Here is a 23,579-nt window from a genome sequence, read left to right as displayed (position 1 = left end):
GAACACTTTGAACATTTTGAGCACTCTGTGTGTCGTACATGGAGGGAAATATTCAGTTCTAGGGAAAACCATGTATAATCCATTTTGTTATAGTCCATTAACAAGATAGCTTATACTTAGGAACATATACCATGCACAATCTCCACACTTTTTTATGGTGGTGATGACTGAGTGCAACTTGACACTTTTACAACTACACAATGGTCACACGGAGACCAGAATATTGCAGTAAAGTGTGGGCATTCTGAGTAATGTGGTAGAATCACATATCTAGTCTAAAAATTGAGAATAAGAATGCTAAGTTTGTTTCTTTTGGGAAAAGGTTAATCATTATTTGTTAATTTTTATAGGGATAGCTATTCTAAAAATTACATCAGTTAATATAGTAGCATGTCTTAAATCTTGTGGCATGCTTTATTCTAGCAGCCCTGTGCTCCCACATGCCAATTTAATGACACATTCAGGAAATATATTTTAAAAGTATTTTAAACTGCAGTTAGTGATTAGCTATCATTTTATGGAATTAGTCAATTTGCAACCTAGTTCATGTTAATTATTAAATTCATTAAGTCTCATTTAGTCTACACAAGACTGTTAGCTAATTTAGTGCTTATATGAAATGGAATGGAATATTTACACCACACTGCTTTTCTGCTGCTCTGCAAACCAACAATATACTGTATGTTTAAATGTAGCAGTAAGTGTCCTGAATCAGTAAAAGATCAAGCATTTGTAACCTGGAACTCAAGAAGGAATAAGAGTAGTAAAGACACCATTCAGATTTCCAGATGCCGAAGATTGTTGCTTTAAATGTCGCAAACAAGTAAATCGCAATAGTTTTGTACATCAGCCTTATGTAAGGGTATTTTTTTTTAAACCTGTCCTACATTCTGACCTAAATTACAAATAATGATGATAAAAATAGGGGATTGGAATGCAGGCTGAAGGACTGTAACAGATGGTCCTGTATAACATTTACTTTTTGTCTGATACTTCATCCTCACAAGAGATTTCTGGTCATAAAGTAAAACATCTTGACACTTATAGAACTGACATGTATACAGATGTGTAATTGGTTGCATGATGCTCTGTTGTGGCTTGTGCACAAAGCAGGAAGGCTCCAATAACATAGTGAAAAGACAACCTCCACGTAGTGCAGGTGGATGGTGAAATGTACTACTAATTGTGGTGGAAACAACTACAAACTAACAGATCATTTCAGTGTTGGCTTTAACCCTCTCACATCCCATTCATTCATCAAAGACATTTTTGATGTATCTGAAAGATTTATGCATAGCATTTAGTTGCATAAGCACTAGACTCTCTCAGACCATACAGTGTCTAATTAGTGCCCATTGTGTGATGTCTGTTGCCCTGATCAGACAGCTGATCTAGAAGCCCACTCAGTGGCACACCTGTGAGCACCAGGGACATACATGCACAATCCAGTGTGCTAATGTGGTGCTACAAGACAAGCTAATTCGCCCCATCATCAGACAGCCTATAAACAAAACATCTCCACGTGTGGACAACAGAACTGTCCCCAGAAGTGATTGTGATGAAAGATCCCTCAGAGTACTGCACTGTCTTAGACATGTCCAGCTGCAAACAAAGAAAAAGCTCTACACAACACATTACAGACTTAATTAATCATCCTTCTCAGCATCCGTGTTGCATTACAGGGAGCTGTATCTGAATAATCAAGCATCATCTCAAAGTTTTTCAGTGCAGATTGGGAAGATGCTGCTAGAACAATTATTCATATGAGGGGAAAATACACGGCAGCTTTGACTTCCACAGATATCGTTGTAATATTTTTACTATTCATCCTTGCATTTTATGTTTCCAGTGCAGAGATTTGTTGCAATTCAGTTTAGAAATACATCAATTGAAAGACTGCAGCAGTTTTTAATATTTTATATTAACCAATATAAAATTATCAATCATTGACATTTGTGGTTGGGGAGGTGTATCTACCTAAATATCAGAGTAGACATTGAACTTTAGAGACAAGAGAAACTCTAGTCCCCTTTCCCCATTTGACCTGGTAGAGGTCTAGGGAAGTATTAAGGATAGTAGGAAATGATAATAGCCTAGGAATGAAAATGGACAGATACCTAAACAGTGAAAACCAGACAGGAGTCTGAGTTGTAACAGATGTTGTATATAGCAGTTGGTATAGTGTGGTTGATATAGTGTAGAAGGTAACAATACTGTGGGGGACTGGGGTTCCGTTCCTCTCTGGGTGCATGCTTTATGCTATACCAAGAAGAGTTTTTGGCAAGATTCCTAATACTTCTCTCACCTACCTTTATAACACGATTGAAATTTGTAAGTCATTCTGAATAGGAGCATCTGCCAAATGTAAGAATATGATTATAATTTAACCTGGTACTACCCAATCCAAAACCTAATTGACCTTTTCCAACATCACAGTTCAAGAGCTACTAGTTAGCACACCAGAAATAGTCAAGATATCTATCCAATATTAGACTCTGTATTAGACTAGCATGTAGAAATGTGTGAAATGTAGCGGATGTGACATAGATCATTTAAACTGTCTCTGAAAATGTGTGCCACCGAATCCCCAAAAAGGACATAAACTAACTGTAGTCAAAAAGGGAAACTCTCCTTCAGGATAGCTGTTCTTAAACCCTGATGTTTGAAGTTTAGGATGAAAGACTCTTGCCCAGGCTATATTGGAAAGCCACTAATCATTTAAACATTAAATCAGGCTACAAAAAAGTAGCTGAATTCCATTATAGTTATTTTACAAATAATGGGCAGTAATTAGTAGTATTACTGGTACTGGTATGATAAGGTACAAATATAATAGTCATTTGGATTAGGTTACAGATAACCTGTTTATTAATAATAAGTCACATAATGCATTTTAAAGTAACACTCCCAACCCTGAAAACAAGCAATATGTGTCTAGAATGTTTCTGTTTCTTATTTATTTTAAACAATAATTTTTGTGAATTTAAACTGACAAAAAAAATTTAAGATTTTTTCATGTCATATACTTTTTAGACTATTTTCTTAAGTACATGAGCAAAATGTGTTGGCCAAGTTCCAAAGTTGGTGCCCACATTCTTCATTGACTGTGCAAAGATAAAAGGTTTATGTGATGCTTGAGGCTAAATATTTACCATAATTTCTCATGTTAACATTGCTCTATAAGTTTAGACAGCTACCATACTGGTAAAGTTTTTTTATTTTCAAAATAGGAAACATTTCATCCGTAATATTTCTATTTATTTTAAAGGAACTTCTACAAACATGCATTTGCTCTACTTCTTTCATTTTAGCAAAGTGACACTATAACAAAAAAGACCTTTAATAACGTTGTCTTCAGTCACTATAATTTATATCAGTATAACTTACATTTATCTCCACCTTTCTCTCTAGTGATAGCTTGCATCATTAAGGCCTATATATTGATACAGGTTTCATAGTACTGTGTTACTGTTATTTCTGACAAGCAGGTAACTAAGTGTTACCTTCTACTGACAAATATTCTAATACACCTTTGCTAATTTGCACTTGGGTTTTTTGCCCTCTGTAGTTATGTAAAACAACTGTTAAACTGCAGGAGTGAAAATGTCTTCTAGTTGCTTCTCCCCACAGGATTTTCATCTTGCCTCTCTTTTTTCAGGCCTTTTTCACCTGGCCTCCATTTTGACTTTGCTGCTATCCTGTAGCCCTTCTTACACTGGAATAAAGAAAGCTGGAGTTGTTTCCATGCACATACGTTTCAAAAGGTTTTGTAGGACACTGAGAACAATGAGGTGCTGTTCCTTTTCACAAGTTATATTGTTTTATATTGTTTTTGAGCATAGATTAATTAATCTGACACTACATATTGAAGTACGTCCAGCTGAGTGTGTTGTGGTGTTTGTGTGTTTCATCTGTCTGTTCTTTTTTCAATTTCTGTAGGTTTTGCAGCCAGCCATCCTGCATTTGTTCCTATCCCTGTTTTGGCTGCTCCTCCCTGAGTCTGATCCGTGGGCCAGTGCAGGTGTGCCACCATGTGATTGTGTCATCCTCCTGAGACAATAAACGGATCTACAGATGTGCAGTTCTAGAGCGCGTCTACATTTTGATTCTTCTTTGCTGTTCATTGTTTATTCTGATTCTGTGATACTGACTTTTGCTTGTAGTTTAGACTCTGAATTTGCCTTTTGTACTGCTGCTGGCTATTTTCATGTATATAACCTTGTATATATATCACCTTGTTTATACTTCACCATTGTATACTGTAATCACAACAGATGTAGGGTGGGTCACTCTTTGTTTAGGGACTGGTTTTTGTGTAGGTTTTGTGACATCAGACTGATGTTTATTTGTCCATCAGTCTTACAATATACCTTTCCCATGTCTCTGTTCATTTCTCCTGGTCCCCCCCTGTCATCCATACCATTAAGTCAGCTTTTTTCAAACATACCCATCCACCACTACCTCTTTCTGCTGTGGCTCAACTTAGACTGGGCTGTAACACCAAAGTATATATAAATGCACAATGAGAATTTTATGCCAAAACTGCTGGCTACAGTTGAATGCAACAAAGGTTTTCATACATGTAAGGCTATTCATTTTGTTAAAATATTGTACAGTCTTTGTCCTATGAAAAACCGCTTTAATAGTGAGTAAATGTACAAATATTTACAGAATGACTGATGAACACAGCCCTGTGTAAAGCCCTATGTGGGCTTTAGGGGCTGCAGCTCAGGGCCCGACTGCCAGAGATGCCCAGCGGGCAAGATTGAAAGTCGTAGTGGTAGAAAAAAAGTAAATGTAGCCAAACTATAACATATACACATGTATGGGCTATAACTAACTTGCCCTGTATATAGCCTTTCCATGGCAACCAATTTGATGGTGGTGCTGGAGGAATATTTAAGCAGAGTCAGCAGAGCTTTGGGTGGAACAAGAAAGACTTGATACAGCAAGATGTAAGCACTCAAGGAAATGCCCCTCAGAAGAAATGTTCAAAAGGTGACAGGGAAATCAGATTTACTAATTGCATGAATTTCAGTATGTAGAAGCTTAAGCAATTTTAAAATCAGTTTTTAATCTACTTGAAGGTCATTACACCTAATAGACCAAATCTGACATGGGAGTTCTTGTTTAATACATACCTATTTATAGATGAACAATGAAAATGTAAACATAAATGAACATGTATACATTTAATTGACTCAAGGTCTGATGATTATGTTAGGTGAATTAAATAGTGATCTGATTCAGATTCAGATGTATTTAGCATTCTGTTAATGCAAAGTAATGCTCTTATGCTATTTAATGTAGACTTGAACAGTAAGGGACATTGCAGCTCAGTGGTTGGAGCTAAGTTGGAGACTTACTGTTATTCCAAAGTATATGCAATTCTGAGTCAAAAATTCATATTCAAATTTCTTTACTCTGGAATAGATTAGGTTCAAGAACATTATCTGTTTTCTCACATTCAAAGCCTTCCTAAAATGATTTAAAACACTTTTGATTCACACACTCTCAGTCAGATTTAGATCATCCTCTCCCTGTCTCTAAGGTACTCACTGTTGCCTGCTCCCTGCTGCCCTGACCTATTTGTGAGATACTATAGAGCTTCATGGGTCATTTGAACACTCATTTTTCACATTCACCCATACCCTGTCCCTGGAGAATGGAGAACAGCTTGAGCAAAGTCCTTCACTTTCCAGAAGAGGCATATTCTTCCATAAACTTTAAAATAGGCTTTAGATATAGAACTATATTTGGTAAACTAATATATATTGTAGGAAAAATGGATGGAAATCCAGAATTAGTATTCATTGTTCCATCTAGTCACTATCACAATACACTAAGTCCTTTAAATATAATGTGTGTAATATATTGTTAGTTTGTTTCTGTGACAGTGTTTTGTTTAGGATAAGGTAGACTGCACTGCCTGATTTCCCTTCCTACATTACTCACCATACAGTCAACACAGCTGCTAGCCTCAGGATGTGTCTCAGTGATTTAAAAGTGTGTGTTGAAGAGCTTGACATTGGGAGCAAAACTGTAGCTAAGTAATCCAGGTTCTGTAACCATTCAAGTGTTCATCTGTCTGGCATACTGCCTCAGATCCAGAAGAACAATGTTTGCATTAAGATGTTTACATTTCTTTTGCTCATCACAACACTGAAAAAATGAAATGGTGGTTCTCATTTTGGACCACAGTGTCAAAATGTTTTACTTTGAAGAGATACAATGCACTAGTCTGTTGTATTTCTAATGGAAAAAAAAAAACAGAATAGAACAGCCTGACAGGTCAGTTTAGTTCTTTTCCTAAAGCAGGAACTGGGAGATACTGACATGGCGACAAGGAGAAAATACATTGTTTCAAGACATGCAAGACCTAATTCTCTTATATGTATCTGCACACACATATAAAAATGACATATAATTATATAGGGGACATTATCTTTTTTTTTGTTTCTGGTGCTGGAATGAGAAGTTAGGGGAGACACTGGTCACCTGGAGAATAGATAAGGTGCCCACCCCTGTACATAAAACATTCAAATCCATCTATTTATAGCTCAACCAGGGCATGCAGCCTGTTAGTTGAGCCTGACTGGGTCTCAAATGAATGATCTGAATTTGTTTTTTTATGAAATGAAAAGAGGAAAGCAAAAAACAAAAAAAGAATGTTAGGAGAAATTAAACACAAAAAAAATGGGTGTACTTAACTATAGGTATATTGCTGGCATTTAATTATGCACAGTATGTCTTAACATACTAGGGTACTAAAAATCTAGAGCATCCTTGAAAATATAACCAGGGTGCATTCAGTGTAGTATGGGTACATTTATATTTTTGGTCTGAAAACCTGCGGAATCTGACCATGACAGCCTTGTTATTACACTGAAATGTGACATTTTTGCTCAAGCATTTAGCAGCTTTATTTCTTGGAGCTCTTTCAGAGAGTCATAGTCCTTTAAATGTCCAGGAAATAAGTCCAACAATATGCCAAACCACTATTTAAGCATATCTCATTCACATTATGATTTGAAATGAAGAATTGTATTTAGTCAATTTAGAAAGGCTAAAATGGGTAAATGTCAGCACTGTTGAACTCTACAGCAGTCAGCTTTTGGAAAGGTAATTTTTGCTTGGGTGTTGGGCATTTGTGATGCTGACATGCCCAAACCTTGCAGCTCTCTTCAGGTCCACATGACTAATTATCTTGCAAGGTCACTATGACTTCTGAGGCATTGTTTTTTGAAAAGAAAATCCATAAAACAAGGGTAAGGGACAAACATCTGCTTTATTTGGAAACTGTTTCTCAATCAACTATTTTAATAGATATAAAAACCTGAAAAACATTACTACACAAACACTACTGACACCGGATGCTCACTGAAGACAGCAAATCTATGCCACACACAAAAAAAGACCTGTATACAGAGTAGGTGCTCACACTGAAATACATATATGTATAATTTACTGTATGTATCAGATTTTTGCTGATCACCCAACTGCACTCTACTGCTTTTTCCAGCATGTCCCACTACCACCAGATTTCGTCGGCAGCGCTGCTGCGTGTGCTAGCCCTCTCCCGGCCCTGCAGACGCAACATCTCCAGCACGCTCCTGGCATAGGCGTCACGCAGGTTCAGCCCCGCAGCCGTCACGTCGGAGGCGGAGCTTCGCGTCAGGCGCCTCAGCGCCTCGCCGTGCCGCAACGCAGCCTCCTTCATCTTCAGCGTGAAGTAGCAGGCAGAGAAGCGGTCGTTGATGATGGCAATGGGCAGGGCGAGGATGAGGATGCCTGAGAGGATACAGATGAAGGCCATGACCTTGCCCATGGCTGTGTCAGGCCTGATGTCACCATAGCCCACGGTGGTCATGGAGGTGGTGGCCCACCACCATGCACAGGGCACGTCTGTGAAGGTAGTTTCAGGCATGTCATGCTCGATGGCGTACTCCAGCGTGGCAAAGATGGAGATGCCCACGGAGAGGAAGAGCATCAGCAGACCCACCTCCTCATAGCACTGGGCAATCGTCATGCCCAAAGACTTCAGACCTGACGAGCAACACATGCTGGGATTTAAGCACAGGTAATATGAACCACTTCACAAAAAGCCATTAAAGCTATACAACCCTGTATGTCCAGCATAAAAGGCATCACTCAAGATGAACAACTTCTCCCTAAAATCATGAGAGGAAGAGGGAGTAAAATATCAAATACTGAATAATGTATGACAAGATGCACTGTACACACCCAAAATATAACACAAAGTAAAAAAACACAAAGAGTAAAAAAATCTAATATAAATTAAACAAATATTTGCAACCTGATGGAAGTACAAGTGCTAACTGTGATTTTAAGCACTGAAAGTCTTACTGTTGTAGGAGTGCTTAACCAGAGAGCCACTTAAATGCTTATGTTTAAATCCCTCAGTGGAGGACATTTATAAAAGCTTTTTTTTAGTGTTTAAAGGTTTCAGCCTTCACAAATAGCAATGTTGATGTGTGAAGTTTAGGGTGAAGGTTTATGAAAAAAAGATTTAACACCATCCAAGAGATGTCAGTCTCTAAATATAGGCTGCACCGAACAGCTGTTATCATTTCACACTCTAAAATTGCACAACACTGCATTTCTTTATTTATCTCTGTCAACCACACTGAATGCATTTACAATGTGTAGGGCATTTCGAAATTGAAACTTGCCTATTTAGGCTTGTATTCATAAAACTTTATATGCCTTACATATATGTATATATGTATAAATGTTATATAACAGTTTATGTCTCCTATATATATGAAATGATCAAATGAAGGAGTTGTGCATACAAAACATGCTTTCTCAAATTTAGCTTTCCTGAGTTCAACAAAGACATTTAGATCCTTTGTACTTTTACTATAAAGGTTTAGGAACTCAGGGATATATTTGTCCCCTTGTTATTCCCCTGTATTAGATATTTCATTTGCATAAAATATTTGTTATGAAAGTACCTGAACTTAAAATAAATACTCCTAAAGGGAAAACCAATTACACAATTGATTTAGAGGGGTGTCACGCAACTGCCCCTAGTCCATGACTACAACACCCATCTTCCCCAGCACAACCTCATCAGATCCTTATCACCAGTTTACTAGTGTCACCTATATTGCATCTTTGCTACACTATTTAGTCTCTCTTGTTCTGTTTATTCATTGCTAAGTATTATCGCCTTTCTGTCATGAGTACTGAGCATGTCCCCTGATATAACTCTGGTTATTACTCTCGCCTGTTTCAGTTTACGATTGTTGCTTGTTTTGCTATAAAATAAACCCCGTTATCCGCAAGAATCTGGCCTGGTCTCAGATGTCACGAGGGGCAGGTATTGTGTATGTGTTGGCTGTAAATAGAGTCCATCACTTTGTTTTATGACTTTTATATGGATTTATTTCTCTTTAACTTTCCCATGCTTGTTAGATGTTAGCTTCAGAGTGCTTGCATTGGTCACATCTTGTCATGGAGAAGGTGCTCTGTGGTAATAGCAACTTTCAGATGCATGCGAAGATGGAAAATGTACTAGGAGCTATCAAATATCCATTATTTTTCATTCCCTCACTCAAATCATTGTATCTGACAGAGGCATCACAGCTGTGTTTGAATAAAGCTCATTCAGAGTTTTGTTCAAAGATATTGCCACACAGGCTGACACATCCGAGATAACCTGCCTCTATTCATTTTCATGTGCTTTGTGTTTCCCAGATCAGATTAGCCACTGCCAAGGACAAATACTTTCAGTGTGAGGCAGAGTGCAGTTGTGAGAGACACATTATTAAAATGGAAAAAACAGTAGGTTGGCTGCAGGCTGCTGCAGGTCCCTCTGTGGATTATTAGACTATCCTCACTCAGTAATAAAGTCACACAATCTAATATTCATTCAGAAAACAAATCTTACAATGTCTCCTGATAAATGTTTCATGTGAGAATGGGTAATGCTAGGACCTGTGCGATTGTGTTATTGTTTCAAGGCATCAAAACAGTGTGGGTTGAAAGATATGGGATTCAACTTGCTTTGGAAAATCTTGAACAAATAACTGAATGACTAAATTAATTTCTGGATTTGTCATGGAAGCAAAAAGTCTTACAAGCCCCCCCTTTTCTTCCTCTTTTTCTTCTAGTATTTAGTTTGCATTATGTGTTAGCCCTCCTCACATAACCTCTTCTGTTCACTCTGACATATCTGACATAAAATCGTTATTTACGATTTTTGGTATATCTGAAGATGAGGAATGTTGCTGTCCACAATTTACTAGATCAAAGCTAGTCATAGCCATATTTCCATCTATAGGTCTCCTTGTCCTACACTGATTCAATGTCAAAATATGAATAGATGACTACATTTTTGTGTGTTCTCTCTCTCTCTCTCTCTCTCTCTCTCTCCCCCCCCCAAATATAGCCCCACAGTTAAAGGTAATGAATTATGACATCTTTGTGTGGAGGGAAATAAGGGTCTATTCTTCTCTCAAACTAGGTGTCAGTTGTATCATTCCTAGTAAATAACATTTTTGATACTTTCCTTTATTTAAATATATAAAATGAAGATTCATGGATTCAATGCTGCATGACTGTTGGCAATGTAACAAAAATTTACAAAGAACTACTAGAATTCAATTAATCAGAGTTTCACCAAAAACATAAAAAGAAGACATAAAAGATCTTATTTAGAATATTTTTTTATCACTAACATATATGTCAGAAATACATCTTATCACAAATACATTTGCATCTGAAGATATCTTTCAAAGGTTTATTCTGTCTATGATTTTATCATTTTGACCTTTTTAGAAGGTATTTTCCTGTGATATTTATGACAGACATGTAAACATACAGATGTAGGTGAATTTGTGATAAGAAAGAGTCATCTAAAGTATATATTCAATGTCTTCTATTTTGATGTAATTTGACCTTCCCGTAATTCGTCCCTATAAATTATCTTCAACAGTTGTATTACCTGTTGAATGGCGTCCAAGTTTCAGCATCCTGAGAGATCTCATCAGCCGCAGAACCTGCACCACCCGTCCCACGTTCTCCAGCTCAGTGGATCCGCCATGCAGATTCTCCACTGCAAGGGTGACATAAAAGGGCAGGATGGCCAACAGGTCGATGATGTTCACCACACTCCGACTGAACTTGCATTTATCCTTCACACACATGAACCTGAGCACCAGCTCCCCTGTGAACCACACAATGCAAATGTATTCAAGGATATCCAAGATGGGGGCACCAAGGACAGTGAAGTCCAGAGAGATAAGGGCCATGTTCACAATGGACACCACCACAAAGAACACAGACAATGTTCCAAATGTCTTTGCTGCCTTTGAGGAGTCTGGCTTCTCCATGAGATCCCAAAGACGCTGCCGGAAGTCTTGACACAGCACACCATCAAAGTCCTCCTCTTTACTTTCCATTGTCTCAGCATCCCCACAGATATCCAGAGATTCCTTCATCTCTTTCCTACGGTAATATTTTTCCCTGCAACAGTGGTCTATGCGGAGCTCGTCAATGCCCCAGTATTCAATTTCTTGCAGGAAGGAGACCACACATACCTCCTCGCTAACATGCAGATGACCTGTTTTGTAGAAGTTTATTATGTACTGAAAGGTCTGGGAGCTGCGGTCAAAGAAGAACTCATTTTCCAGAAAGTCTGCATCATCACACAAGTCTAAGGCTGAGTCTCGGGTGGAGAGAGCCAGCTTGCCCAGTCGAGTCTCTGGGTGAGAGGCCAACAGCTCCTGGGACAAAATGTACCGGCTCCCTCCAACATTGATGATGAAGAAGTCCAATGAATTTTCTATTGGTGCAGGAGGTTCACTGAAGAATACACTAGAATCCAGAGACAACACTGAGTCACTGTCCTTATAGAACTCCACTGCACCTGAGGCATCAGGGATCATAGTGCTCTGTGTACTGCTGCTACACAAAGAAAAAAACAAATGAAATGAACATGTTAAATAAATGAGTTTTCATATTCATATGAGTATACATGTTTATAGAAGAAGAGTAATCATAGAGTAGAACTATCCTGATTTGTGTTACGATATATTTAAGCAGGCTTACTGATGCTTGTATCCAATTCTCTGATGAACTTTTATATCCTTTCATGTAGACATTGTAGAAATGTCACCAGGAAATTGGAAGCTTGCATTACTACTACATATGTCCTTTTTGAAGTTCTCATCAGTAGATGAGCAAATTCCTTTAATGCTCCTTCCTCTAGCACTGATTGATCACACACCAAATACGGCAACAAGAAGAAGCCTTTGGCAGTGTTCTACTTCTTTATAGCTGCTCATTGAGATTTAAATATTTTAGCTGGTCAGGCTAATTAATTGGTCCAATGTTTCTATTCTGGTAATCATTAATTCTCTTTGGTACGTTCTTCTCTATAATATTGTCATGGTGGCAATTTTTAGCTTTGAATTTTTAATCAATTTAATCTCATGAACTAGCAGTGCAGATATCCCAGTGCAAATCCCACACACTCCAAAAGTCACATGAACATGCTGAAAGCTTTTGCAATATTTGGAGAAAATGTACATCCTTTCAAATGTTTTTATTCACCATTTGCACTCAAAACCTTGAGTGAGTAATTTCATTTCCCCTCTTTGTTAAATTTTATTTTAGGAGCACAATGTCATATTCACAGTTTCTAGGAAATAATTGCAATGAGCATATTGACATGTTCAGAGGCGTATGGTAATTGGTTCTCTAAATAAACAGTACATGTAACTGAAACGTTTCATAACTGGAATAAGAAAATCAGCACAATGATTTTAATTCACTAAGAGATAATTTATCATGAGCTTGATTAACACAGGATGAGTCAGTCTGGTAAAACATTTTGTGAAGATTTATTTTTAAAATAATTAATGTTCACAAAATTAATAAATTAAAGAATACACTGAGAACTAGAAGAGTAATCGTCCAGTGATCAGGGGCTATTAAAGTCGGGTACCCTAAAAAACATTTTCTTTTTATGAAGTTAATCGTTACTGGGCAGCCTACGCATACGACTCTTCATTAAGTAGCCGAGCTGTGTACTGCAGAGCGATTTGAAAAGGATTCTCTAGTATTGCACAGGATATTTGACTTTTCTAGTAATAAACGTAAACTTATATGGTATATGCAAATAAAACACTTACATTAGGACAATATCATTAAACACAAAACCAAAGTAGCATTATAATATGATAACTTAATGTCCAGCCTACTTCATGAGAAGTCGGTAGTCAGATGAAAGGTGTTAAGATCAGAGTTCATTCTCCTCTTTGCAATTCCTCTTTTTTGCCAGTTGATAAGATATTTTGTTTTGCTTGTTCAGCAATGTGTAGTTCATAATCCAGTGCATGATCGGATCCCAGATCTGTTAAAAAAAAAAAAGAGGTGCTCGAGCAGCCTGTAAATTTGAGTTGATTCGGAAGAGTTCAGAACAGTTCTGCAGAACACCGCGCTCTGGCACTTCACACGCATTTTAGAGCGAGGTCAATCCACGAGCCAATCAGAGGACTTCCATGCTGCTACGCAACAAACTCCCAGACACACAATGCATCTGAATCAAATTAAATGAGATCTAGTTCACAAAGTCTTCACTTACAGAATAAACGTTTTTTGATTATATGATTATTATGCAAATACTAACAAGAACATGATATCAAGGACACCTGAAAGGATATATAGATATGCACAAAGTCATATTCACAAAGTGTTCACTTTCAGAATAAAGGTTTTTTGATTATATGATTATTATGCAAATAGTAACAAGAGCATATCAAGGACACCTGAAAGAATATATAGACTGTTAAATAAGCCATGCGTTCTTGTTGGAAGCCAGTCTTTGTCTTCTGCATCTCAAGCAGGCAGGGGTAACAAATATTGCTATTTAATTTATGTAAAAGATAGGAAGATACTTATCTGAAAGTTGCTTATGAAGCTATTGTGACCATAAAATATCTGAAAAATAAATCTTCACATCTTTAAGATTGGGTAAGATCTAAATATTAATGCATTGGGCATTGGAATATTTAATATGTTGCATTGAATTTCCAAGCGTTGTAGATTGAATTTTCACACTACACTTGTTGCGCCAAAAACTGTATTACTGAGGTTTGATATTATTCGTTTAATAAAATGACATTGAACGGTATAATGGCTTTTATTAAAAAGATGACCTAGAATAAAAGTAGGGAAAAGCAGGCCAGGTGCGGATCATGACAACATACGAAGCGACCGTTTCTACAGTGGCCTCTGCTGTTGATGAAAAGTATCACTTCTGATACCGCAAACAGAGGAGGAATTTCAGATCATTTATGCATTTGTTATGTTTGTTTTTATATTTTGCATTTTAATGTTCATAAAATAGAGTATCTTCTGTCATAGAGACATAGAGTTCTTCTGATGACTTAAATGTAAAATTTAATCTGTATGTGTTTTTGCATTTCGGTACACGTAGGTTAAAACTTAAAAGTGTGTTCTATAAACCTTTCACATTATTTTGATTAATGTTTTATACTATATTTTATTGAATTAGTTAATTTTTACCAAAAAAAATGAAGAAAGAATTCCTCCCGTCTCTTTTTAAGGAGAGCCGATGAAGCTAAAATATGAAGGCTACAGGACAATTAATATTTTTAATCAACACTGTTAGTTTGACACATTGTTTGTACAGGAGAGGTTGACCAGGTCACGTGTCCACACGCCCACACTTTTCAAACGCCATGTTGCTGATTCTTCTCAGTTGAGTTTTTCTTGATTATCACCCATCGACTGGATAGTTGTATGTTGTAAGTGCATTTTTTAATTCACGCAATATATTTATAAATATAAAGAGTTTAAACATTATATCTCCTATACTTTGTTTTTGTAGTCTTTTATGTAGACTGCAATTTAAAAAAACATGTTTGTTTTGGTTATATTTGTGGGCGGGACAGTTCATTATCTAGCTACCTAGCTGGCTAGTTAGCTAGCTATGCTAGCTGTTTGTGCTTACCACTTAAGCCTCGAATTAAAGCCAAGATTGTATTATTGTGGTAAATATTTAAAAGCGACTTAAATTGTCTCTAAAACATGTACCATTAGCTAATGTTAGACCTTATTAACCACTGTCCATATTAAACTGCGTATTAGTTACCCAGGACAGAATGGAACCGACCAGCAAGCTTGTCTATCTTCATTTTGGCTTAAGTTACTCGCGCCAAATTTGTTTGAACCCCAAGCAGACGTCCATCTAGCCAGCTAGTATGTTCGCAGACAACTAGTTCGCTAGTTAGCTACATGTATAATGTTACACAGCAAGGTTATAAGGCAAGCTGAAGCTTACTGGCTATGGATCATGACCATTGCGCACACTGATCGCACACTTGTTGAAATTTGAGTCGTGTAAATGTAAACGTTAATGTTTGCCATGCCTGTAATAAACTTAGCTAGCATAAATTAGCTAGCTAGATGGAGCTCAATTAACTTGCTAGCTATATAGCTAGGTAAGTATATTTACCATTTGAACAGTGAACTGCTTTCCAATTGTTGGGAATCCCGAAAAGGTTTCGTGTAACTTGACATTGTTCATGAGTAGAACCGGGCATAATTGTGATCCAGCAGGGCTGTGTCCGAATACTCAAGGTTAGTTTAGCCTTGTCAAATCGTAGTGCGTTAGCTAGCTAGATAGCAGTAGGAATGAAAGTGAGAAACGTTTGCAAAATGTACTAAAACGAAATAGCTCGCTAGATAATAAAGCCCGCTTAAAGCTCATTATATGCTTTATGACAGTGCAGGAAAAGCTAAGGTGTCTGGTCCAAGACAGACAGAATGGAATCAGCTGGTATGCAAGAGGACCATCCTAAAGAGGTCAATGATGCGTCAAACAAAGGGGAGCAAGATGAATCATGGACACACAAACCCAAGAGCAGAATACGTATGTTCCAACATTTGTACATTAATAGTCTTAAATCATTTCAAATAGAACTAAGGGGGGGCAAAAGTTTATTCATAGAAAGCTTCTCAATTTTTGCCTTGCACTTTATTTCCTACTTGCAGACCAAGGGGAAATCATTGAAGGAAAACGAGAAAAGAAAACAGTCCAAAGACTTGACTTGCAGATGGGTAAACCAAAAGAAAAGCTGAAGTTTGAGAGTATAGGAAAGGGGGACAAACTAGGAGACATCGCTCGGGTTAATCACGCTATCGGAAAGCTCAAAGCCCCACAGTTGAAACCTCTTCATAAGATTCTGTATGATCGTCCAGGAGCTGTAAGCATGTTTAAGTTACATATATACATATGTATACATATGTACCGACAGCGATGCCTACATGTAACACAATAACATGCCAGCCATTTTATTCCTTTAAAAATTGTACAAGTTGATGTTTCAATGTTTTAATAGGTATCATCACTGAGGAAACACATTCGATTATTTAATGGCTTCCCATTTGACATTGACAGCGACCCTTACAACAAAAAGAGGGAAAAAATGACAAGGTAGTCTAATCTTTAGTGCTGTGCTAAATGTATGGATAAAATGTATGCATATATTAAACAGTGAAAATTAATGGTAGTAGGGAATGTGAAGCCTGCTGTTTTATTTACTGACGGTATTTAGGAATTGTCAAGAAATTGTGACGAATAAACCAAACTTGAAACTTGAATTCTGTCTGTGTTTCAGGCTCCCAAAAGTACAACTCAAGACCATTTGTCAAATTCTTGATCTTGAAAGAAGTGGAAATCAGGGTATTCTGGTTGATAGGATCATACAGTTTCTCATAAACCCGACAAACTCAGGGAAGGTGAGACATATTTATTTAAATTGAACAAACATACTTTTAATTGCAAGATTCATTATTTTGTTGCTTTTTTATTTATTTATTTATTTGTACACAGCCAGTAATCCTGAAAAAGAAAAAAAAGAAAAAAACTACAAAGGATGCCAAGCGAGAGAAGAACACGACATCTAAGAACAAGAAAGAACAATTAGAAAGTGGAAAGTCTAAAGCAATTGTTACTGACTCTAGTAGTGATGAGGATGAGGATGAAGATGAAGGGGAAACTAAAAATGAAGGCACTGAGAAATCATCCCTATCAGACATTCAAAAAAAAGGCGATGATGACAGTAACTCAGAAGAAGAGGAGAAAAAAAACATGTATCCTGACGATGAGGAAGAGGTAAGTGAAAATAAAGCGATTAGATTACAGGTGAATTACTGAGTTGAAATTAATGGAGACCTTGCAACAACAAAAAAAAAGCCATCAGCCATCACCCCCCCCCCTTTTTTTTTATCAGTTATTTTAGTTTTTGATTTTGTACAGCTTGTACATTAAAATGCTAAATATTATTAGTTTAGCATTTATGTGAGCATTTAAAAATAAAACTTGCAATATTGCTTTATATTTCTATTTTGTAGAATGTGGAAAAACAGTAAATGAACATGTGTTTTTTTGCAACGGCTCAATTATTCTTAACTTTGCAGCTCATACAATGAGAAATTTAATTTACATTGAGAATTTCAAAACGGTAATTGGTCAGAAAAAGAAACGCACTACTTAACTGCTGTGAAAGAATCCATTCTACTTCTTTATGCAAATTAACAGAAGTGGCGCAAATTCTTATTTACATTTTTATTTGTGACACACATCAAGAAGAGTAAAGAGGACTATAGTAATGTAGACCTACATTGTTTTATCAGATACAACATTACAACGTGGTTATTGGTTTGGTAATTGTTAGCTTTCCTTTGTCATATTTACTACTAAGTACTTAACAGCTGTAGTACATGGCACAAGTGTCTCAAAGGGGATTTTACCCCTTTTACACAAGTTAACACAGTTTGCTGGGGTCTTGTGAAATGAAATGTCTGACATGCTTTGCTCAAAATACCACAAGGATTAAGAAACACAACTCCCTTCTCACCCTGTCAAAACAGCCCTGCTAAGAACGGCTGGTGTGAGTGCCTGTTCCTTTAAATCAAAATGGGCCACTGTTCATCCCGCCTGCTTCTTGCTTTGGGTGTGCATACTGAGTCTGGCTTTGTGCTACCATTACAGCTGTCGAGTATGAACCCTGTGAGAAACATGGCTGCCAGAGAGAACATAGTGGCGCAACCATGAGTATCTAATTCTGATAACTCTCATCATCAAATCTAAATGACTTGTTTTAATCCTTGTTCTAAACTTAGTTGTCTCATTTCACAATTTGTGGGTTGGTGGGCACTCCAGATACCCAAATTTGCACAAGCACTGAAAAGTGCATTTTTCCTATTCACTTTAAGCTGTCACTTGGCTCACTAGAAACTTAGCTCAATTTATTTATTCTGATTGTTAATTATGGTGTAGGCAGATATCCTTGTCTGCCTTGCTCCTAAATCAGAGGTATTAAAATCACAGGCCTCTGGGCCCGGGAGCTAGTCTCTGTCTAGTAGCCACTGTGATAACCTGATTGTGATCAGCCAGCAATGTTAACTGTTCTGTACAGTATTAATGTTAGAATAGACATTATAAAGAAGGTTTATTAAATAGGTGATATGTTTTGAACAGAAAATCAAGTGCTTTTGGTGTATGGTTTGAAATCTGGGTGTCATCCTAGATTTGACTCTTATTCAGTGCCCAAATCAACTGGTTAAAACATCTTTTCCATCTGCACAACATTGCCAAAATTAGGTCATCCCTCTCTCAGTATTCTGTCAAAATTCTCATTCATGTCATCTTTAGCTGTTTGGACTATTGCAACTCTCTTCTATTCAGCATTAGCTCTTCTGTTCACAGAATTCAGATTGTTCAGAACTCTGTTGCCCGCCTTCTCACCCATCATCACTCTCACCATCACATTACCCCTGTTGTCCAGCATTCACAGGCTTGCTATAAAATACTGTATTCAATTCAAAATACTCCTACTCACCTACAAAGTTCTAAATGACTTCTCTCTTTCATATCAGTATGATCCTCTCCTTCCATACAAACCTACTTGCACTCTCCATACTTCCTCAGCTGGACTGCTTACTGTTCCTTCCTCCAGCCTGCCCAGCTATGGTGATTTGTGCTTTTTCTAGATATGCTCCTCAACTCTGGAACTCTCCCCTCTGGTCCAATAGTTTGAAACTCTTTATTCAGATCTAACCTTTTTTTTATAAAAAAAAAAAGTTTTTTCTTATGTACTGACTATTATATGCGTGTTTGGGTCCTTAAAAAGTGCTATATAAATATGAAGAAATATAAAGCGTTATTATTTTGTTACAAAATAATAGAGGCATGTGATGTTTTTGTTTTTTTTCAAGTAGGTTTTATTTAGCTAGCAGTTTACAGCACTGCCTCATGAACACTTGCTATGGGAGAATGAACTGCTTTTGACATTGATTGCATCAACAGTCCAATTAATACCAACTACATAAAAAGCCATTCTTGCTACATGGATTGTCTTGTGCATGCTCAGAATCCATGTAAAGGTGACATGGAAATTAAACTTGTGTATGTATTCTTGAATTTCATCTGTCCTGAGTACTGAGTATAATGTCTTGTTTTATGTTTGTACACACTTGAGCAGAGTTCAAAGTCAAAAAAGCAAAGCAGTAAAAAGAAACCCACCCCAAAGAAGGCAGTGAAGAAAGCTGAGGACACTTTTGACCAGTCCCTGTCAGATGGTGACTCAGATGAAGACACAAATTTTAAAAAGGTTTGATAAACATTTCTAATATCAACGAGTGTGTGTGTGTGTGTGTGTGTGTGTGTGTGTGTGTGTGTGTGTGTGTGTGTGTATTTGTGTGTGAGTTTGATACAACAGACCATGTGGATCCAACTTTGATCAAAATTTGACAGACATGAAAGCTAAAGAGGCAGAAAAAAAAGGGGAAAAAAATTATTGTTTTGTGTTCACAAACCAAAAATGTTTCTGGTAAGCCCATATATTCTCTGACTATTTTATTCTTATGACAAGACTAAGAATAAACCAGTTGCCCTGAAGAAAGTGCTGGCAAAGCCTGTTCCTAAAACCAAGAAAGCAGACAGTAGTAGCAACAGAAAAAAAAATACTGTCCGCAAGAGCCAAGGTAAGTAGCACGTGCTATACATGGGGTTCTTTTTAATTTTATATATAGATATCTTTTGTTTTTCCTAGTAGATTTAAGATTATTAATTTGAAATCTCCTTATTTCAGTAAAAAGTGAAAGCTCAGATGATGATGATGATGATGATGAGCCCCTAATTAAAATGATTAAAAAGCCACCAACAAACGAACAGTTGAAAGGAGCTGTCGGGGACCTCCTGAAAGATGCAAACTTGGGAGAAGTGACAATGAAGCAGATTTGCCAACAAGTATGTACTTAATACATTTTGAGCTCGTTGGAAAAGTGCTGTTAGCAAACTTTAAATTTGGTATTTTATTCTTCCTTTTAGGTTTATGACCTGTATCCTGAATTTGATCTGACAGACAGAAAAGACTTTATCAAGCAGACTGTGAAGAGTGTAAGTATTTTATGGACTTGCATGTTGGACCAAAGCAGATTTTGCACTGCTGTTAAAATATATTGGGCCATTTCTTTTCTTTTTTATTAAACCCAGTCACCTAATAATGAGTCGTCATAAGTTGTTGTTGTTTTGTTTTGTTTTTTTCTCAGAATTGATTACAGATGAAAGAATAAATATTTTAAGTGTATAATGGGGTTCTTATATTTTCAGAATCCCTCACAAGGAAAGCCACTGTGTATATAATGTATAAGAACTGTACCCAGTGTTCTTTAAACTATGAAACGAGAATCACTAAAAAAAAGCTTTATATGCTGCGCAGATGCATATTTTAAGTTTAAGTGACTCTGAGCAGAAAAAATATCATAAGCCATTTACTTAGCTAGGAATCTAAATTACAAAATGCAGAACAGTTTAGCCAGTTAACTAAGGCTTAACTAATTTGTATCAGGTAAGGGATCCTCTAATTTTTCTGATTTAAATCATGTTATTTTCATGTCTTTCACAAGGTTTACTCGTCTCTTTTTACAGTTAATATCCTAAACTAAAAGGAGGGAGAGACCAGTGTAGAAACGCCGGGGAGTGCATAAGTGTGTATAATTCCCATTTTTCAGGAAAGCACTGGTCACTGCTTATATTATCTTTATTTTGATACAGAATTCTTGAATAGCTTTGCATCCATTTTTGTATAGTTTTACATTTGGAAATACATGTATAGTTTTGTATAGTACATGTCAAATATATGTATGTTTATACATGCATATAGTTTTACATGTACTCTCCCAAAGAAATTAGATTTTGTCCTAAATTTTGATTCAAAAGTAATTTGTTGTGATGGCAAAACATCTGACTTGATTCACTGTCATAAGTAACATAAGTGTCATTTTACTATTTGTTATTTATTGGTTTGAGGTGTGTGTGTGTGTGTGTGTGTGTGTGTGTGTGTGTGTGTGTGCGCGCGCTTGTCTGTACGTGTGTGTGTGTGTGTGTGTGTGTGTGTGTGTGTGTGTGTGTGCGCTTGTCTGTACATGTGTGCATGTTTCCGAGAACACATACATATGTTTTTTTGGTTTTTCTTTTTTTATTTTTCTTTTTTTTTTGTTATTTTTCATAGTATGTTTTGAGTCTCTTGGTCTGTAGATTGCTTTTATAATTGATAGTCTAAGTTCTTGTTATATGCGAGTGACTGACCTGCATAATATGATGTCATAGATTATATACTGCCATGTAAATATTGTTTTGGGGGTTTGTTTGTTTTTTCTTTTAATTCTTTAATAGTTATTTTATCATCAGCATGCAAGTTAGTGACCTGTTGCCTGCTCATTGGTTTTTTGTTTTTGTTTTTGTTTTTTTTAAGTTCTGAGTGTCCATGTAGGATTTTCCTGTAAAGGACCCTCACATAACTGAATCTGTCCAAATAAAACATTTTTATTGCTTTGAAATAATGAACTTCCTTCTCACATATACATATATTAGTAAATAATACAGCAAGGCAAAGCAAACAGGGGAAGTTGGGTGTAGTTGTTTACAGATGTGGTTGATTTAAAGTACAGTGTTGTAACAGCTGATTTCACATCAAATATGAATTTATAAATTTGAATATGAATGTTTTAATTATCAAATCCTGTACATTTTTCTATATATCTGTAGTTACATTATAAACTATTTATTTTCTCTCCATCATAGTATCCAGAAAGCAAAATCTAAATGAGGCATTAACTGACAATTAATGATGTGCAACCATTTTCTTTTGTAGATGTATGTTCAGTTTTAAAAGTTAAGTCAGAAAAGTTACTGGATTCTACCTGTGCTACCCCTGGGGGAAAAAAGTATAAAAATCTATGATGGAGGTTGGCTTCCTGTGCACAAACAGCCATAGAAACAGTCACAAGTTTGATTAAAAGTGAGGCATGTTCAAAACCAAGACCTTCAGCTCAGAAACATGCACTGCCTGGCCCAAAAAAGGTCACCACCTGGATTTAACTAAGCAAATAGGTAAGGACCTCCCATTGAATTATTATTGCATGGGTGATTGTTTCAGCTGGCAACAAGTTATTTAACCCTAACCGATGCAGTGAGCAGCTTTTCATTTGTTAAACAACCATGTTGAAAGATGTCCTGTATTTGTGGAAAAGATGTTAACCTGTTTCAGAAGGGTCAAATTATTGGCATGCATCAAGCAGAGAAAACATCTAAGGAGATTGCTGAAACTACTAAAATCATGTTAAGAACTGTTCAACACATGATTAAAAAGTGGAAGGACCATGGGGAAACATCCTCGAGGAAGGAATGTGGTGGGGAAAAAATCTTGAATGATCGTCATTGACGAACTTGGCAAACAGTAGAACTCGGATATGTTTAATAGTGAAAGTAAGCATTTACACATGCACAATGCGAAGGGAACTCAAGGGATTGGGACTAAACAACTGTGTAGCCTTAAGGAAACCACTTGTCAGTGAGGCTAACCAGCATAAATGGCTTCAATTTGCTAGGGAGCATAAAGATTGGACTCTGGAGCAATGGAAGAAGGTCATGTGGTCTGATGAGTCCAGATTTACCCTGTTCCAGAGTGATGGGCACATCAGGGTAAGGGAGGCGGCTGAAGTGATGCACCCATCGTGCCTAGTGCCTACCGTACAAGCCTGTGGGGGCAGTGCTATGGTCTGGGGTTGCTGCAGTTGGTGAGGTCTAGGTTCAGTAACATTATGTGCCCAAAGAATGAGGTCAGCCAACTACCTGAATATACTGAATGACCAGGTTATTCCAGCAATGGATTTTTTCTTCCCTGATGGCACGGGCATATTCCAAGATGACAATGCCAGGATTCATCGGACTCAAATTGTGAAAGAGTGGTTCAGGTAGCATAAGACATCATTTTCAAACATGGATTAGCTACCATAGAGCCCAGACCTGAAACCCATTGAGAATCTTTGGAATGTGCTGGAGAAGACTTTGCACAGTGGTCCAAATCTCCCATCATTACACGATTTTGAGGGGGGGATGAATGCAACTCTGGACAGAAATAAATGTTGTGACATTGCAGAAGCTTGTGGAAACGATGCCACAGCGAATGCATTCCATAATCTAAGCTAAAGGTGGTCCAACAAAATATTAGAGT

General features: G+C 37.0%; 2 protein-coding genes across 3 annotated transcripts; one reads left to right on the top strand and one right to left on the bottom strand.

Moving 5' to 3' along the window:
• Nucleotides 1-7,320: 7,320 nt before the first annotated feature.
• Nucleotides 7,321-15,588, bottom strand: kcnv1 (potassium voltage-gated channel modifier subfamily V member 1). The gene is made up of 4 exons (XM_027003040.2): nucleotides 15,512-15,588; nucleotides 13,233-13,384; nucleotides 10,973-11,934; nucleotides 7,321-8,046 (listed from the first exon to the last, which is right to left on the bottom strand). The coding sequence occupies exons 2-4, from the start codon at nucleotides 13,235-13,237 to the stop codon at nucleotides 7,532-7,534; spliced, it is 1,482 nt and encodes a 493-aa protein (XP_026858841.2). The 5' UTR covers nucleotides 13,238-13,384; nucleotides 15,512-15,588; the 3' UTR covers nucleotides 7,321-7,531.
• dek (DEK proto-oncogene) lies at nucleotides 14,725-21,424 on the top strand. 2 transcript variants are annotated; one of them, XM_027003054.2, is made up of 11 exons: nucleotides 14,725-14,801; nucleotides 15,784-15,928; nucleotides 16,051-16,262; nucleotides 16,398-16,492; nucleotides 16,677-16,797; nucleotides 16,892-17,173; nucleotides 19,545-19,673; nucleotides 19,935-20,046; nucleotides 20,154-20,311; nucleotides 20,393-20,461; nucleotides 20,993-21,424. In XM_027003054.2, the coding sequence occupies exons 2-11, from the start codon at nucleotides 15,823-15,825 to the stop codon at nucleotides 21,002-21,004; spliced, it is 1,296 nt and encodes a 431-aa protein (XP_026858855.2). In that variant the 5' UTR covers nucleotides 14,725-14,801; nucleotides 15,784-15,822; the 3' UTR covers nucleotides 21,005-21,424. The 2 variants fall into 2 exon arrangements, with proteins under 2 accessions (XP_026858855.2, XP_026858865.2); XM_027003064.2 differs by having other exon boundaries at nucleotides 14,741-14,801; nucleotides 15,789-15,928.
• The last annotated feature ends 2,155 nt before the right edge of the window (nucleotides 21,425-23,579 follow it).

The sequence above is a fragment of the Electrophorus electricus genome, chromosome 10 (genome assembly GCF_013358815.1).
Source record: "Electrophorus electricus isolate fEleEle1 chromosome 10, fEleEle1.pri, whole genome shotgun sequence".
In the NCBI taxonomy this organism is placed as follows: Eukaryota; Metazoa; Chordata; class Actinopteri; order Gymnotiformes; family Gymnotidae; genus Electrophorus; species Electrophorus electricus.
The sequence above is the reverse complement of the archived record's forward strand: the minus strand, read 5'-3'. Positions and strand labels throughout refer to the sequence as shown.

Coding starts and splice junctions, on each gene's coding strand:
- kcnv1 (XM_027003040.2), bottom strand. Junction 8,047..10,972: donor ACTTGGACGCCATTCAACAG/GTAATACAACTG, acceptor GTTGCTCGTCAG/GTCTGAAGTCTTTGGGCATG.
- dek (XM_027003054.2), top strand. CDS start 15,823: ATGGAATCAGCTGGTATGCAAGAGGACCATCCTAAAGAGGTCAATGAT. Junction 15,929..16,050: donor CAAACCCAAGAGCAGAATAC/GTATGTTCCAAC, acceptor TCCTACTTGCAG/ACCAAGGGGAAATCATTGAA. Junction 16,263..16,397: donor TGTATGATCGTCCAGGAGCT/GTAAGCATGTTT, acceptor ATGTTTTAATAG/GTATCATCACTGAGGAAACA.